General features: G+C 42.2%; 1 protein-coding gene across 3 annotated transcripts in view; it reads left to right on the forward strand.

Annotated features, from left to right (window-relative positions):
- The window catches only part of LOC104920056 (ephrin-A2), a 97,414-nt gene that overhangs the window by 58,562 nt on the left and 20,306 nt on the right, over positions 1 to 18,546 (forward strand). For all 3 annotated transcript variants that reach the window (XR_003461693.1, XM_027275248.1, XM_027275249.1), the window contains exons 2-3: positions 13,179 to 13,471; positions 17,813 to 17,878. Coding sequence is in view for 2 of the 3 variants with exons in the window: in XM_027275248.1 (XP_027131049.1) it covers positions 13,179 to 13,471; positions 17,813 to 17,878 (359 nt within the window). In the remaining variant the exon portion in view is untranslated. The remainder of the gene's footprint in view (positions 1 to 13,178; positions 13,472 to 17,812; positions 17,879 to 18,546) is intronic.

The following is an 18,546-nucleotide window of genomic DNA, read 5'->3' on the forward strand; positions in this document are numbered from 1 at the left end:
AATTTAGGAGACGTCTTTCCCAGATAACAAAGAAATGTTTGAAATAGTTTGCTTTCTTTTAGTTAATTGATTGTAGTTCATATCACCTCGACGCCCATCTTGTTGTCCATATCCTAAATATTAAAAAATAAAACCTGTCAAAACAACTCACACTGTAGGAACATTGGAAGACCTGCCGCCACTGAAAGCAGAACCTCATTTGTCAGTGCCTCCCAAAACTTTTACAAATGACTGTCACAAAAATTATTTATACCCATAAATCTTTACTGATCCGCCTCATCTGGAGTAAGGCTTTGTTTAGTTTTGACCAGAGACGATAACGATAAAATATGTCTACATATACAACTTAAATTCAGTTGGATCACATCCGGGGTGTGACAGTCATGGGTGTTTTTCTCTTTTACAGTAAAATACTGTAATATTTCATGGTAAAACCTTTCAGATGGCATTTTCATGTTAATTATAAGGCAAAACTAAATTTCTCCTGATGGAGAAAAAACGTATTTATACGGTTAAATATGGAATAAAACGCCAAACTTAATCATTAAATCAACGGTACTAACATCATTTTACTGTAATAACCACAGCTGCCAGTTTTTTTTTCATAAAAACAGTATTTCTTTGTCATATTTCAAGGCTAAACTTATATTTATACGACATTTTAAGGATGTGTATACAGAATAAAGTAGTTTTTCACAATTTTACAGTAAAACGCCGTAATATTTAAAGAGCAAACCGTTTTAGACCCACTTTACATGAATAAATGGTAGAAAGTCGGAAAGTTTCGACTACCTTCTCCCTGAGATGTTTTCTGCTATCGGCATGCTTGCAGGTGGGTGGAGGTGAGAGAGTATGCAGGGTTTGAACTTCTCTCTCAAGCTGAGCTTTTGTCATCTTTTACACTTCTCGCTGCTGCCCTTTTTATTTCACTAAAAGCGTTCATGGACACTGACGGAGTCTGAAACGTGGCGTCAGGTTTTATTCTACCTTTGAGCTTGGCCCTTCAGAGCAGCTATAAACCAATTTTGCCACACTTTGTGTGAACTGTTTGCTTTCAAGAAGAAAAAAAAACATTACATTACTTCCATCATAATTCACATGGTCACCCCCGTCCATCCATTATCTGTAACCGCTTATCCTCGTCAGGGTCATGTTGAGGCTGGAGGCTATCCCAGTTGACTTTGGGGCGAGAGGCGGGGTACACCCTGGACGCTGAAGTCGCCAGCGCTCGCATTAACCTATTAACCTATTAACCTATTAAGGTCATGTCTTTGGACTGTGGGAGGAAGCGCCCGGAGAGAACCCACGCAGACACGGGGAGAACATGCAAACTCGTCCGTTAGAGTCAGGTCAACACAAACTCAGGCTGTCGTTTCTCTGCTCACAATCTGTTTTTATTTATTCAGATTTCTTTGGCTTTTAGCACCTTGGAATTGGCAATGAGATTGAAATTGAAAGTGAGTGGCAGAAATAGGATTGATACAAAGAGAGAATGGACAGAACAGGAGGGAGACGGAAAGACGGAGACGGAGAGAATGAAACAGAGGAAGAAGGACAGAGGGAGGAAGTCAGACGGCATTGACCTTCACTCCATCCAGCACCACGTACAACGTTCAGTGCATATGGCTCTACTTAATGTGGCGAGACTTGAAAGTGTGTGTGTGTGTGTGTGTTTGCATATAAGTGTGTATTTCTATTTTGGATTTACTCGTAGGAGTGTGACTATTAATATTATCGTGCACGCTTCCCTCTGTGTGTCTTTGATTTTGTTTACATGCTGATGTTTACTTGTGTGTCTACACATTGATATGTGTACAGTATGTGTGTGTGGCTGGCTGTGTGTGTGTGCGCGCCTGCAGACACAGTGTGTATCTTAATTGGACTCCATTCAAGTGTTTAATTACTCATTAGAGATGCTGCAAAGCAATCTATACACTAGCTTTCCCCCCGCGTTCGCTTCTTCTGCCCTCTGTGACTTCCAACCCGCGGAGACTCAAGCGATTTGACCCAAACTACATGGATTAGTTCACCTCGTCAATCTGGATCAACCCGTCCATATTAGACGGAGATCTTTAAGCCAGAGGCTGATGCCAGAGCCAGACAGACAGTTAATAAGTCAGTCAACCAGTCAGTCAGTTTGACACTCCGCCAGTTTCATGAGGAAGATTAGTAGTCAAGTGGCTGGACTACGTCTTTCACCCAGTGAGTTATCCAGGTAGTCAGTTAATGAGCCAGTGAGCCGGCAACCATGATGGCCGGTTACATAATCATGTTGTCACCCTGTCAATCACTATGTCCGATGCTCTGTCAGTCAGGCTGTCAATCACAAACCACAAGCGATGACAGCAATTACACTCGATATATAAATGTGTATAATGTAGTCGGATACAGCACTCCTGTAATGAATCCCTGCATCATGAAGGTTATTATGTTCTATGATTGTCTGTCCGTCCCATTTATAGCAACGAAGGTCGGCTAAATAACAGCAAACTGCAAACTACATCCTCCTAAAAACAGCCATGGCTGTAGGATTTATTAGACTTACCAGACCTGAGAAGTTTGAGGTTAAAAGAATGAATATAGAGTAGAACAAAGCCAAACCGTGGTGTGTTTTGGTTGTGCAGCTCTGCCCTTGGAGAGCAAAGTTGCTCTCCTGGCCAAATAGGGTGGTTGTTTTTGGTGGAAAATACAACAAAAGTACAAAAGAATAAATTGAAAGAAAACTTTTCTGTTGGGTCTTAACGGGGAAAAAAAAAAAACATGTTGATTGACAGCAGAAAGTATCTCCCAATCTGTAAAAGAAAAAAAAAAGTCATTAAAACTGCATCATAAAAAAAATCTAAAGAATGTATGAGTATTGACGGAGTGAAAAATAAATCAGCCAGCCTTCTTTAAACATTGACTCTGTGGATACGTGACATTTCTGCAGGGTGCTGACACAAATCCTTTCTTGTGTTTCGCCCTCCCTCTGTGTTGAGTGATTCCTGTGCCTCGGACACCAGCCATCAACTACTTCTCGCTTTTTGCTTTGGGGGCCAACCTTGTCGATACCAATACAGCCACGCCGCTGTCTACGCTGTCGGCGGTGCCAAAGCTGGTGCTGCATCACGGTGAATGCCCCACCTCACAAAAAAAACAAGGAGGCCGATACAGGCAGGATATCATGCACTCTGGCTGTCAGCTTGTCAGATTCGCCAGCATGTGCCCGAGCTCTCATCTCGTCTTGTCTCGCTAACTCATCCTTCTTGTCCATCCGTCAGTGGCTTTGTCACTCTCTCCTATCTTTTCTCTGGGTCTTTTCTGCCTACTTTTTATGTTCATATTTTAGCTACCGCATCACCAAGGTGACAATTATTCTTCCAGGGGGTCTAGAGTTTTTCTTTCTGACGGGGTTTGTTATGTTAATTCGGTGCCGTGGGTGTCGGTTGGTATGTGTCGGTATGTATGACGGGGAGCATGTTTGTGTCTGACAGTGTGTGTGTGTGTGTGAATTTGCCTGGGATTGGCAAAGGCAGCATTTAATCCGTGGGGGGCCTGCGTTGCTCCGTCTTGAAGCAATACATAATAACCTTTCAGATGTGGTGAATGTCACCAGGGTGATCTATGGACGACATAATTCAGAGTGACAGATGTGCGACTTGTCAAAACAACACAACTTGAGCTCGGGAATGCGGGCGCGAGCGTGTTTTTGATGGTTAAGGCTCTCTGCGGTTGTACTGTATTCATGCGTGCTATGCTGTGTCTCCTTCTTGTTTGGGTGCAAAGTGAAGATCAAGGGCTAATTTACATAATTAAACATGCGTGTCTGTTTATTGAATCCCAGTATTTGCCCATGTGTGTGTGTGTGTGTGTGTTAATGTGGATGAACACATCTCGTTGTTTATGTGGTGACTGTCAAAATGTGTTATATGTGTTTCAGTGCACATGTGCCCGGGTTACGGTGTGTTTATATGTAGGTATATGTGTCTCAGCGTGAGTTTGTGTAAGAGGGTGGTAACGTATTTACTTTGGCCCACATACCTAAGCATCGGCAGCGGTGGCAAAGACGACGACCTCATGCTGAGAGAAAAGCTGCTAAAGAGTCTTTTTTGCAAGAGGAAGGTGGGTGTGTGAGTGTGTATGGAGAAGTCATTTTAAACATTCAAGAAGAATGAGCTGAAAGCAGATAGAGGAGGGGTGTGTTAAGACAAAGGAAATAACAAGGAGAAGAAAACAAGCGAGAATGAAAGTCATGAAAACTGAAAAAAGGAGAAAGTATCAATGCCAAAAGATGCTCCTGGAAGGAAAGTGAAAGGAAGAACAAGAGGGGACAAGGAGAACGTAAGAGTAAATGGATCTGAAGTGAGGTGAGATGAGGATTGAGGGAACCAAAGGAAAGAAAGGGAGCAAAATAGAGAAGACAGGAGCAGATGAAGACGGAGAGATAGAAATGGAGAGTAACGCGGAGTTAATTGGAGAGACCGCTGAGAGTGACTGAAGCTGCGGCGCGGCAGACTGAGACAGCAAGCGTAACTGAGGCTACTCACAGACGTACACACACACACCCACACATCATGAAACAGCCTCCAGTTTCTTCCTGCCAGGAAGCCAAATGAGGTGAAATTGTGCACATTTCACATGCTGAATATGTAGGTTTTTACATTTAAAAGACAGCCAACGGTGCCTGGAGTTGGCTGTGGTTATCCAGTGATAATGGCGCAGTGTCTTCGTGTTGGTATGTGGTAGAAAGAAAAAAAAAAAACTGGATGTTCATTACTGTCAATAAGAGAATGATGATAAAACTCTGGCAGAAAGTATCACCCACGGTGCCTGCAGAGAGAAGTTGCCAACGAAAGTTTTGAGTTTTCCCAAAGTTTTTGCCTCCGACTGGAGAAGTGAAGGTGAACAGGATGCTTAAAGATTCAAAATCAGTCCACATCTGATTGGTCAAACCTGTTCGTCTTTAATCCTCTTCCAAGAAACATGGAGGAATATGGGGAATAAGCAACATTACATTCTATTGGAATAAGAAGTTTGATTTCACTACGCTTTTAAAATCTTACTTTAAAGTTCTGTTCACAGTCAGTGTTTCTCGGCATAAACGAGGTCCACCAAATGTACTCGTGCCTGACCTTCCTCATAAAACATTTGCAAAGCTGAATTTTTAAAAATATTTTAAACCGTGTTACATTTGTGTTAAATAACTAGCAGTCTACCTCGTCGCCTTTTCCTGTGCGCTCACCCTCATGCATCTTTATTTCACAACATCTGACACCGTGATCAGCGGTAGGTGACATTTTTCCAATACAAGCCGGACACGGTTGGAAAAGCAAATCCGCTTCTTTGACGTCATAACCTCTTTTTTTAGGAAAGCTTCGTCGCTAGATTACAATAATGAACACGTGGCTGAGCGCTTTACAGGACTGTCTGCTGGAAACAGGAATCGAACAGCTGTCTCTCATGTTACGCCATGTTCAGACTACATGATATCAGCCTGATAATAACCCAGACTGACACATGAAGGACGTCTTAATCGAGAATTCAAGTATTGTTTTGCTGACCCATCCATCCAGCCCAACTTCCTCCCTACACAGACGTCATCGCTCTATGACACAAAGACACCGTACTCCTTTCTTTGCATAATTATTACTAATTTGTCACTGGTGTGAAAAGATATATATTTATTTAAATAAACAGGCTTATGTGCAGATAAAAACAGTTCCACCCACTGTTAGCAAATTACCTTATTATCCCAGAAATAATTTACTGGACTTCTGTTAGCAAATTACCTTATTATCCCAGAAATAATTTACTGGACTTCTGTACATGATGTGATCTTCTAATCGAGCAGCCACCATTTATTTCCTTTTTATTTTTTGCCCTCTTTTTGTTTACATGGAGCTTTGCCTGACACAGACCTCGTACATCAAACCGTTGCATCATTACATTTTTTATTTTTTTAGTATCTCTTTGAAGCATCTTTTGAACCAAAATCTCGATGCCGTATGGAAAGCATTTCCGTTGACTGACATCTCACACTCAGAAGTTTTTTTTATGCCGCATCAACGAGAGTGACAGAGGGAGATCAAGTGAAGCTCGGGGGAAAAAAGGGGGAAAGTTATGGATGGAGAAGGGGAGTGACACAGAGAGGGAATAGGAGGAGAGAGAGCGAAGCATCCTTTGATGTGTGTTGGTTGGTCTGGCCTGCTGTTTAGGACACAGGCAGGTATGGTAAACATCGGAGGCTTCTCCAACCGGAGGCTTTGATCACCTCCATCCTGAGAGATGATGTTGATGACTCAGTGGCGCCTGAATACTAAAGACTGGCCACTACTTCCAGACGCAGATATTTATTACTGTACGTGCAGATATTTGCATCTGCATTCCATAACTAGACATCCGATATAGATATATATACATGCTTAAACCTGAATTCTTATTTTATTTTCATCCCAATGTGCACACACAATACCATGAGCACCTTTTACACAGACGAGCCAGGCAGCAACCAAAAGCCGAGGTCCTCAGCTGTGACTGGCTAACCCGCACCAGACAATTCAATCGCATTGAAAGGGTGAGGAGAATCTTGGAGACATCGGGCGGGATTAGGAACGAAGCAAACCATCATATCATGTTGCACAGGTTTACACGCGGACAATATTAAGGAAGAAATGGTTTGAAGTGGCGTAACAAACAAAAAAAATTGAAAAGACAGTGTACTGAAAAACATGCACTTCAACACCAATCTGCATATTTTAAGATCCTGTCTTTTTCATGAAGTCACTGCTCGGCTTCAGTTGTAAAAGAATATTATAAAGTTCAAGGATTTTTTTTTTTGCCTAGTTTTTATGTGTGGAAATGATACTGACTGTCAATATAACAGAAAACTTTCTCTGGAAATGAAAGATAATCAAGTTTTATCTGCCTCAAAATAAGAAAAATATTCACAATTTCTTGTGCCGGTGATAAAAGTTTACACAGCATGACTAAAAGGATTAGTGGAAATTCATAATTTTGCACTGTACTTTGCTGTAAGCCACCTTAAAGCCCCTGTGTGGAGACTTATATATCACTGTACTGCAGCATCTGTCGAATTGTTATGATGGGATAAGTTTTGGGGGAGATTTGAATGTTGAAAAATGAGACCGTCCCAGTGGAAATTGGCACGCTCTATAAATTCTCAGCGTCCTCCTCTCAGCACGAGTAAAAGGATTTTACTTGTGTGTGTGTGTGTAGTTCAGGTTTGTATTGGTGTATTCTTTGATGCTACAACTCAGGGTCAGAAAATTACAATACTGTACACATACAATAGAGGCTTTAAAGCAGCTATAATCAATATGTTTATACAAAAAATGACAATATGTAATGTGAGAAGCTTCAATTTAAGTGATGATCCAACAGGGAATTATCACCTGAATCTGCTTCATGAAGCTTTACGGCGGCTTTCAGCTCATTGTTTGGCTGACTGGCTCACTTTCACTTTCACATCATCATATTGTTTTTTTCTTTGCCAGAAAAGATCTAAAAATTCACTGTGCACCACCTGCTCGGCACCAAACGGCAGATAGTCACAGCTGGATAGCCGGTTGAACTTACGCATTTAGCTCTGCTGAAGATAAGTTCGATATTTCCCTCGGGACTTTTTGATGAGATGAGATGATAGAGAATGAATACTGAATTACATTCATCAGGTGTCCAGAAACGTGACGCCAAATGAATCATAACGTTGCTCATGTGTAAATAAGCTTTTGCATGCAACTTAATAATGAAACATAACTTGTTTCTGCTGCCCGGAACTGGCAAAAATTAGTTATTGCAGGTTTAAATAACATGAATATTGTGTAGGAAAGATAATAAGATTGGCACAACTATTTCATTAAAAGAATGTTGACAACAGCAGTTCACCTTGTTTTGGTTGAAAACAGTTGTGAGAACTGTGGAAACAGTCCAGATAATTAATTCAATAATAGTGATTACAAAAAAGATTAGATACCATAAATCAGAGTCAGACCAGAGTGTTGTAAACAGTAATAAGTATAGAGTAGCTGTCACACAAGCTCTGTTTATTGTCTCTCATGCCCGAAAGTATCACCAGAAATATATTAGCATGAAGTCCCCTGTCAACAATCACTCTGGCTATAATAATAAAGGTGCTTAAAGCTGATGCTCCAAAATGGGTATCTGGGGAGCAGTTAAATAAAAGATGCCTGCCAATAATTGCTTGTTCACAGAATTGACAAGGTTGACTGTAAAAGCCATGGGACTGTTGTGCCGCTAGGAGTTTCTATTAACGACAGCGAGCTGTCACCAGCCGCTGGCACAGAAATCTGACAGTGTCAAAATCGATCTCTTTAACACTGTCATGTTTGACATTATCTAGAAAACAGTGACTTGACACCAGCCTGAAAAGTTCACCGCCTGCTCATCAAAGTCTGTTTCACGTCTGACCACGTCCAGGATAGCAGATGGATGTGACACTCACTCTACAGTGAAGTCACAGTGTACTGACACACCCGCAAGTACACTGCTACATCAGCCGAGTAGTTAAACTGCTGGAGATTTTCAGGAGGTGTTAAGTTCTGAGATTTCTTTCAAAACACATTAAATATGGGTGAAACGACTCTGAATGACATAGTACTGAAATGTGGAGTTAGAGGTTCAAACAGTTTTTCACCAGTTTTCAGTCTCAGGATTTTGTGGGCGGTCCCTAAAGGGTGGCTCGATGACACGCTGAGGCCACCCTGAACATACCCCTGCACTCCTCTAGCAGAGAGACAGAGATGAATTCATCTCAGCTCAGAGTGTTTCAAAGTTAGTCGTGTCATTTTCTGAACTCATCTGACACGTTTCAGTCGCTTCAGAATTGCTGCTTGACTGCTCCGACGAGTGGGCGTGGCTTCAGCACGTTCAGAGGACACGCCCCCACAGTCCTGGAGCTGAGAATGAATTTTTTCCCCGATTTTGACACCTAATTTCATAAACTTGTCGATATTTTTAATCATTCAAATTTGGCTGGGTGGTTAAATAACACTTTCTTCTTTGGTTTGACACATATTTATTCTTACTTTACACACACTTTCATAATAATATCATAATCTTAAACATTTGTAAAGTTAAATTAAAATAGAAAGTTATTGAGCTTCACACACTTTATAGTGTAATTGCACTGCACGAATACTTGTAATTTGTACATATTATACTTACTAGTTCCAACTGCTACGCAGGAAGAAAACAAGACTATGGGGAGCAACAACTGACCTTTTTAAAGGAAAAGATGTGTTAATTATATTTATTATATTAAATTATATTATTTGTTTACTACTGGGTACTTTGGGGTCCTGAATTGGGAATTGGGTTCTCAGAATATTTGTTTTCTACAAGTAGCTGTTTTTTAACACCATTTTACCCAAATCTTTGTCGCACAGTCCCCATAAATAACCATTATTTACACAATTACTTAAGGTTTAATTCATTTCTCCAAAAAAGTGTCACGCTCTTGTTCCCCATACTCTTGTTTTTTAGTACTTTATTCCTACCTAATTCTTACTTAAATCGCTGTATGCACATCCCTTCAAATGACGTTTACAGATTATGGCTCTGCAGACAACACAACGCTTCCTTCTTTAATTATAAAATCACAAATATGTGCACTGAAAGAAAGACACATACGCCAACGATACACACATCACACACATAGGCTTTAGGGGGAAGAGACATGCAGTAAGTGTGAGTGCATTCCCATGTCTTTTTGGCCCGGTGCAGTGTGTGTGTTTAAATCCACTTGACACATAGCCTGATAGGAGGGAATGCAGGGACACACACACACACACATAATTGCACACCAACATGAACTGCTTAACAGCTCGAAGAACAGTGGCACACACCTGCACACACACACACACACCTGCACACAGAGTTTCCTCTCGGCCTGGGTGTATTAGGAATGCAGACAGTGTCACAGGAGCATGGCAGGGCGCTGAGTAGCTTAATACAACCTAATGTATCCTGGCACATTAGCCCTTTCTTGGACTTGAGCATCCTCACTCATGGAGATCCACTTTATACCGAGCTACCATTTAACCAACCACACACTCACGCAAACACACACACACACATACACTTTGTTGTGTGCCCAAAGTTCTCATGCTCAGATCCATAAATGTATCAGTGCACAATCAATAGGCAAAGCACATTTGTCTCAGATGGAAAACCACAAATGTACAGATTAAAATGAAAGACAGAAAAACTCCTCCTCCATCTGCTCTTCCTCCAGCTGGCCTCCTCCTCCTCTTCTGCTCCCCCCTTTCCTCCTTCTTTTCTCCTCTTTCTGTCTTGTTTTACTCCTATTTCATGCATTCTCATTATCCCTCCCTCGATCTCCCCTTCTCCCCCTCTTTTGTCCTCATTCTGCACGTATCACCATTCCTCCCCTACTTTTACTCCCTGTCTCCCACCCTTCTGTTCTTTCCTTTCAGCCCTTTTATTCACATTCTCAGCATCTCTCCCCTCTGTTTCTCTCCTCTGCCTTACCCCCTTTAGTTGTTAATCAGAGTTGATTGGGAGCAGAGAGAGCCGAGAGGAGCTCCCCAGTGGATCAATGCCTCTAAATGATCTGTTCAAGGATCCCTTTAGAACCTGCAAAACTCGCTCTGATAGGGCACCGAAGCATGAAGGCACTCATTTCACATCTAACTCACTTCCTGATTTAGCCTCTGGGGGAGAGATAGGACTGCAGTTATAGGGATAATTTGTCCCAAAGCTAAATATCCCACTAACCAAAAGTGCTTAGACCAAAATGTCTTCATTCCAGGCAATCAATTACTGCCAAGGTGAGGGAGAAAATGATGAATTTGTTTAAAAAGCTCAATCTGTGTGTGTGTGTGTGTGTGTGTGTGTGCGTCGGCACGCCATCCGAGACATCAAGATTGGCCAACAACAGGGTTTGTTTATGTTCGTTTGATTGAAGACATTTTCCTGCGTCTCAAATTTACCCAGCTTCGAGAAACAAGATTTGATAACGCGCTGCAGCTGAATTTTAAATGCATTTTGCCGGGGTACATTTGAAATTAAATTGATCATAACAGTAGTAGTAGTAGTAGCTATGGTGATGTTAACGATGAGCCTCATGAGAGGAGGGAAGTGGCTGCTACAGACATGTGCACAAATGCCCACAAAGAGATTTGATGTTACGCTTTACAACATCACAGTGATGAATTTTGAAATGTTATGACGGTTTAATGAAGAATGCCTCAAAGTGAAAATGGAATTTTGAATGATTGTGGCTCGTTAAAGACGCTAAAACAAAAAGATTATCAAGTGGGTGCGTATTATTTATTGATATCTGAAATATGAAATATTTAAAATAAAAAAAAGTATTGATGAATTTTATTTTCTCACAGAGGGGTGCAGATATGAAATACATCAAACAAAGTATTTGTTATAAGGCTTAAAACAGAAACAGTTTTGTGGACTGGTTCAGAACTAGATGCAAAATCACAAGATTTTGCTAATGCACCACTAATTGCTTCATACTGAGGTCGTAAAAGTGTTTTTCACGGATAAGTCTGGTGACATTCTATAGCTTTCTGATTGTCGAGGACAAAACCAACAATGAATAGCTTCTACTAACAAGTCTGTGTGGCCTAAAGGCAGATACACAATGGCTTATTCTTCTGTGCCTTTGTAGACTTTCCTTGTTGTCCATAAAGTATTAAAAACACATAAAAGAGCCATGTTCTCACACGGGTTTGACATGTTCCTTTATAACCATAAGCACAGACACATTTTCAGTTGATTTAAATACACCGTCCAGCTGCTGTAAACGCTCACTAGCACCGAATGCGTATCAATATGCGGCGGTAAATAACACTAAATAACACACGCGGCTGTCTCAGTGAAACATTACAGCGTGTTTATTCATTCCTAAAGATTTATGTCCTCAGACCAAACGAGAGAGCCGCGGGCAAGACGGGGGGAGTCATGAAGCACAGAGAGGCACACTACATACTGTCGCTTTCTGGTATTTTAATAGCATTTGTTGACAATAACAAAAATATAGAATATCAGCAGCGTTATCCTTAAAGTTTCACTCCAGTGACTTCATGATTGTAAACAGAAGTTCAGTTCCCATACGAGCTACATTGGCACCATCATATAAACATAAATAAATCCTCATATTATGCAGCCATATGTTTTTAATGTAGTCGGCTTTGCAGAAACTGTTGAAAAGGGGAGTCACTGACTGAGTTCAAGCACCATCTCATGTGTTTCCATATGTTACCTGCAATTATTCCACACAAGCTCTTTGACTCGGCGCCAGAAGGAAGACTACAGCAAGGACAATCACCACAATGTATACTCCATACAATGTGTGTAGATACTAACGCTAATTCTTCAGTAACCTCTGACCCACTTCTATTCATCATGCCAACTTCAGTGATCCGTATGTGTACCGAACTAAGTGGACGTTCACCACAGCCGCCTCCATGCATCGCTTTAGGGGTTTAGATAATAATGTGTGCTCTCTACCATCACATGACCCACTTCTCCTGAGGATCATACGAGGAGGCTTATTCATGCACCCTGGAAGAAAACGATATTTGAAACATGCTAATAATTCCCATGAAGCGTAGCTCGCCCGAGCTTTTATTAAAATAAAATCGGTTACTATGCAAACTTTTAGCATAACCAGCGGGATTGTTATTGATCTTTCTGGCCTCCTCTTGTTTATTAAATGAGTAAAATAACACCCTCTAGGATGTTTTTTTTGCTGTAAAGCGCCATGACTCAGGTGTTTTTAAAAGGGCGTTTATCAGAAAGCGTTTGTTGAGGTGTCCTTGAGCAACTCCACGGGTCTCTAAAGGGATGCTGTTTTGTAGACGGCGACTCGCATCTTCCCGTGGAAATGTGCAAACGTTAAAATTTTCTAACAGCAATCATGCAATTTTGCATTATTAAGGTGGACGCTGGCCGCAGTTTCCTTTATGCTGTGCAATCATACAGAAATCCAATAGACTGTACGTAGTAAATATTCATAGTATCGTAGGAGATCTCAAAATGTATGTCTCTTACTATCTTACTTTACCTCAGTAAACTATTCCTTAAGTCTGCCCACTGATTCTGTGCATCCCGAGTCTGTTTGTGATTATTTTTATTCATGAAACAAAATGCTAATCTGCTTTTTTCTCTTTGTTTTGCAGGTTCTGGCATGGAGAGTACAGGGTGGCAGTGAACATTAATGACTATCTGGACATCTACTGTCCTTACTACGAGGGTCCACCGTCCCACGGGCGCATGGAGCGCTACATCCTGTTCATGGTCAACCATGAGGGCTACACTTCCTGCCAGCACAGGATGCGTGGCTTCAAACGCTGGGAGTGCAACCGTCCCAGCGGTCCTGACGGACCTCTGCGCTTCTCAGAGAAGTTCCAGCTCTTCACCCCCTTCTCCCTGGGCTTTGAGTTCAGGCCTGGGAACGAGTACTACTACATCTGTGGGTTATCAGCTAAGCAGTGTGTGTGTGTGTGTGTTTCTGTGTGGGCAGGTAAAGGGTGTCTGTTCGTTGTGTGCTTGCCACTTCGCTCCTCTTCAGTATGCATTCGTAAACGATATGTAAATATGCAATCAACAGAAGTTGATTGAGAGAGTTCTCAAACACGGCCCACCATGTCGCCTGCGCACCCACAGGCGTGCATAAATACACCTTCCATCTCTCCTACTTCCCCCCCCGCTCTCTCTCTTTTTATTTCTGAGCGTAGGTCTGTTGAGATCATAAGTGGTGTGCTCAGCAAAGTGGTAAAAATGTCACCAGGCGGAGTTTGTAATCATTTTTATATTAGCTGTATTGATGTTTCTCCTCACTTCAACAAGTGATGTATTAGTATCACAGATGGGCCTTGCCCCCTGAGACTGTTTTTCTGAACAGACTTAAAAAGCTATCATTCCCCCCACCAGGCATGGGACAAATAGTAGCTTCAAATTACTCTTAAACATTGTTTTCAGCTGCTCGGTGTACCAGATGGGTGGGATAGATTTACCGCATCCGGACAGTTAAGAGCAAGATCAGTTGGTAATCACAGGAAAGCACGTTAAATTGACTTTCAAAAGCTTTCCTGTCAGTGTCCAAACTTTCTGGCGCCGCACAAAGAAGTGCCACTTTTTTTTTTTTTTTCCTGTGCGGAGGCTGCAAAGAGCTGTTAGGCTTGTGACAAGACATTTGCCCGTTTGGGTCCACAGACCAGCTGGGGAAAAAAAAGAAAATGATTCTTTTTCGAGGTTAATTGTGAGGAAAATGCATGCATGGATTGTTTTTTTTTTTGAATAAACAATATATTTTGTTGTTTGTCGAGTACAGACCGCCTCGAGCTGCCATGTGGTGAAGTTGAAGGGTGCAAACTCAGCAACGCTTTCTGAGATAAAGCTAAAACTTTTGGGAAATGACTTTCTCAAACTAATTTGGGAAATCATTTCTCTCCTTAAGTTGTAATTTGTTAAACAAATGAGTTTGTGTTACTCTCTAAAAAAAAAAAAAAACCTTATCGTACGCTGGTATCTTGTTCAGAATTTGTCAAAAAGAAATTGATTCTCCGGCAGACATTTCCGCCAGTATGCAGCCTGGCACAGGTCTCTTTATTTCTTCCTATGTTACCGCTGCACAGTTGGCTGAAATCTGACCTTAACCTTTTTAGTAGGAGATGATGCATTCTCACCATGACCCATAATGGGATGAAGGTCCTCTGCAGCCAGTTTCAGGTCGGCATGCAAGCGCAATATATTTCTTTGTCGAGTTTTTTTGCCCTTGCATGGTGATACCGGCTTTACAGCGATAGTCTCCTTCTTCAGAAGAGGCAAAAAAAAAAAAAGAACCTTGACAGATACTGATGCAGGTTTAAATTCAATTTGTTGTCGCCTTCCTGTGTTCAGGTTTTATTTTTAACGCAGTGACACGATTTTGGAAACTAATGCAGTCACTGAAAAACTAAATGCAATGTGCTGCACTGTGACAGATGCTAAGCTTAAAGTATCACCTCTGTCTTAAAGAGTAACTTTTACAAATCAGCACTAAGTGTTTGCAAATATTTCGCCCCGGTCTGTTGTCTGCGCTGTCACAAAGACACAGCAGGCGAGAGTCAGCGAGCTAAAGAGGCAGAAGATAACAGCTACCCGATGTCCTACTGCACTTTTCCCAGTCGGCACACACACACACACACACACACACACTCTTTTGTTTTCAGTCTCATGTAAGGATGGACAGGGCCCCTCCAGAGTTGTATAGTTGCTGACTATAGTATTGTGTTTCTGGGACCCCTGAGGCTAGTGTGTATTCCACGAGATTGGAGTGTGTTTGTGTGTGTGTGTGTGTGTTGCAGGGTGGGGTGGTGTGGGGGAGCTGGTTGTGGGGTCAGTTGTCAAGCGATTGTGAGTCCGTGAAAGGCCATGTCTATCATTTTGACTGACAACCACACATGTTTTTGTCTCTCGCTGTCTGCTATGTGCACACACACACACACACAGGATGACACACACACGCGCGCACAGGTCGGTATTGATGTGGAACGAAAGCATGTTGACACTTTTAACCACCGAGCCTATCCGATGAGTGTGTGCGTCTCATCTCTGCAGATACTCCGCCAAGTAAAACACATCGACCTTTGATGGCGATCTGTGGCCAGACCTGTGTGTGTATGTGTGTGTGTGTGTGCGCGCGCACGCCCATCTGTGTGCGCGCTGGTGTGTGTGTATTTGTCATGTGGCTGACATGTTGACAGGTCCACTCCACCCCTTACTTCTCCCAGCTGCCATCTGATGAGGTTGAGTGATTTTCAATGGGTTTTTTCAGGAGACATTGGATTGTGGATGTGCTGGGAAACGGAGGCGCTGGACGAGCCGATAAGACTTTTTAAAGAAAACGACAAAAGTGAACATTTTTGGAGGGCACAGAGAAAAGGAATGGGGATGGGGAGGAGGTGTATATCTATCCACTTCTAACCCCGAAATGTTGCCATTTGTCAGTGAAACAGTAGGACACATGAAACAAAGACACACAACAGGGAAGAAAGCTCGATACAAAGCTGGCTGGGCTTCATATATAGTTTTTTCTGGGCGCTGTGAGGAGGGTAGGTGGATGATTTTGATAGAAATTTGAGGCAAAGGAAGTGGGCTATGGGGAGGCCATGAAAGGGTAAAGGAGGTGAAGGGCAGAGAGAAGGATGGAGGGAGGAGTTGTGGGCAGAAAAAGAGGGAGGAGAGGGCAGAGGAAGGGTCAGATTTATTTCCTGTGAGCTGTGGATCTTGATGATGGTCCTCTCTAGGGTCACTGTGGGCTCTGGCTATGCGGATTTCCTCAAGGGAGAAGGCCAATAGGTCTCCACGCACACACTCCTGCAAACCAGTGTGTGTGCAAATTCTTTTGGCACGTTGTCGTTGGCGTCCGCACACGTCTGCGTGCATAAGTCGGTCCTGATCTCTTTTAAAGGTCTCCAGCTCTATTTCACATCAGAGCGTGGTGGGACTAAAAACCTAGATTCCATTTCATTCACTCTACTTTGAGGTTTGAATCACAGTAACTTTTTTTTTTTTTGGCATTCAGCACGGATGCCATTGGTTAGCAATGTCACCTCACGGCGAGAGTGACCCGCGTCTGTGGGGAATTTTTCCATGGATTTTCCTTCCCCATTCCAAAGACATTCAAGTTAGGTCGATTTGAGAGTCGGTATTTCCCTCAGGTATGAACGTGAAGTGTGACTGAATCCCTGTGTGCAGCCCGATCCCTCACAGACTTGTTTACACTGCCTGAAGTGTTCAGTATGTTTACCGGAGTCAGGAGCTTGGAGGAGCATGTGTTTAAGAGAACTTTGAAAGGGCGTAATGTAGAAACTCTCCAACAGCTTGAAGCAATGAATGTCATCCAGGCTGCATTAATGACAACATAAATGTCAAATTATAACAAATTATTATGAGGAAAAACATCTTTCCTACTATATAATGTCTGATTTACCATTTATATTGGTTTTAATCTCATTTCTGTGCTATAATCTCACATTGTCAATGCTTCCCCTTGCTATCCCATGAATATGTATTAATATGTATTATGCATGGGTCCTGCAGAACTACTTTTTTTTATTGTCAACATGCGACTTTCACAGCCTCCAGAACCTTTCATTCCTACTGAGGGAATAAATGTAACTTTTAAAAAACAGGCCACACATTGTGTCTTTTTAAAAATTCATGGTAATGTCTTAAAACAGATGCAGTTTCCCAGCAAACAGCAGTAAGACGGCGTGTTTTAAACAAACCGCAGTGCACATGTTCGGTTAAAAAAGAAGAAACGTGTCACACCGGCGTGTCTCATTTATGTGTTTGCAGGTGTTTGTGGTAGACGGCAGAGGAATAGCAGGCTTTGGTTAACAGTTGTTTGTCGGATCCATGGGATTTTATGGGATTTGTTGACAGCAAGAAAAATGTAGAATATAACCAGCTGTAGCTTTAAATGTTGAGGCCCTTTCTTATTGTTCATATGGCACATACTGCAAAATAACTCGTGTTAAATTTGTTTACTTGAAGGCAACAGTAACACACAGAGAGAGGGGAAGGGCTTTGGGAGTTAATAGCACGTCTCATTTTTGCCCCGAGGGCCGTGGTTACGCTGCAAGTCTCCGTGAACTCCCAGTTGAACCAACCAGCCGATAATAAGCCTCACAGCACTCAGAGGCAGAACATTAAAAAAAAAATCTTTTATTAAATGTTTTCATTTACTTTATGGGTGCAATCAGCCGCTCAAATCGCTTTATCTCTCGACTAATACGCTCTTTCAATCTCTCTCGCTTTTTTACAGCGTCTCCTCACCCGAACCATGTGGGGCGAGCATGTCTAAAGCTGAAGGTGTATGTCAGACCTCCAGGTAAGTCACGCTCTAACTACACACTCACGAGCACACACACAAACACACACACACACAAAGGTCCAGATTGGCTATCAAAGTAAAATTAGGGGAGAGAATAAGAGGTCTGATGGAGTGCCCCGGCAACACTCTCTGCTCTGATTCTCAGACCAGCCAGGCAACACTTTAACACCTTTACACACACAAACACACACACACACATATACTGACGCAGTCACACTGACAGGGAGAAGAAGCGGGGCATGCACACAGGCACAAAGTGGCATACGCACTTCACATCACATCACTTCACATCACATCACATCACATCACACTCGGTGTGAGGGAGACCTTCTGTCCTTGCAGAAAGAGAACAGAGCGGATTGAAAGTGGTCTCTAAAAACGTTACAGAGCCCTTCCACATCACTCCACCGGCTAGATTTGCTCATAAGAAACAAGAGAACAATCTAATAATAAACCCATCGCATACTGTAGAAGTCTAATCTAATAATAGACACTTCATATTTTCTAATAAAATTCTCCTTATGCATCAGCCTCGTGGTAAAAAAGCATGACTTGCTCGCCACATAATACTGAGTCTTTGTTTCCAAACAGCATGCGGCCTGGTAAGATAAACTCTGTTGAAAATAGCTCCCTCACATATTGGCACGGACAGGGCGCAAGTGTGC

Source organism: Larimichthys crocea, chromosome XXIV, assembly GCF_000972845.2.
Source record: "Larimichthys crocea isolate SSNF chromosome XXIV, L_crocea_2.0, whole genome shotgun sequence".
Taxonomy (NCBI): domain Eukaryota; kingdom Metazoa; phylum Chordata; class Actinopteri; family Sciaenidae; genus Larimichthys; species Larimichthys crocea.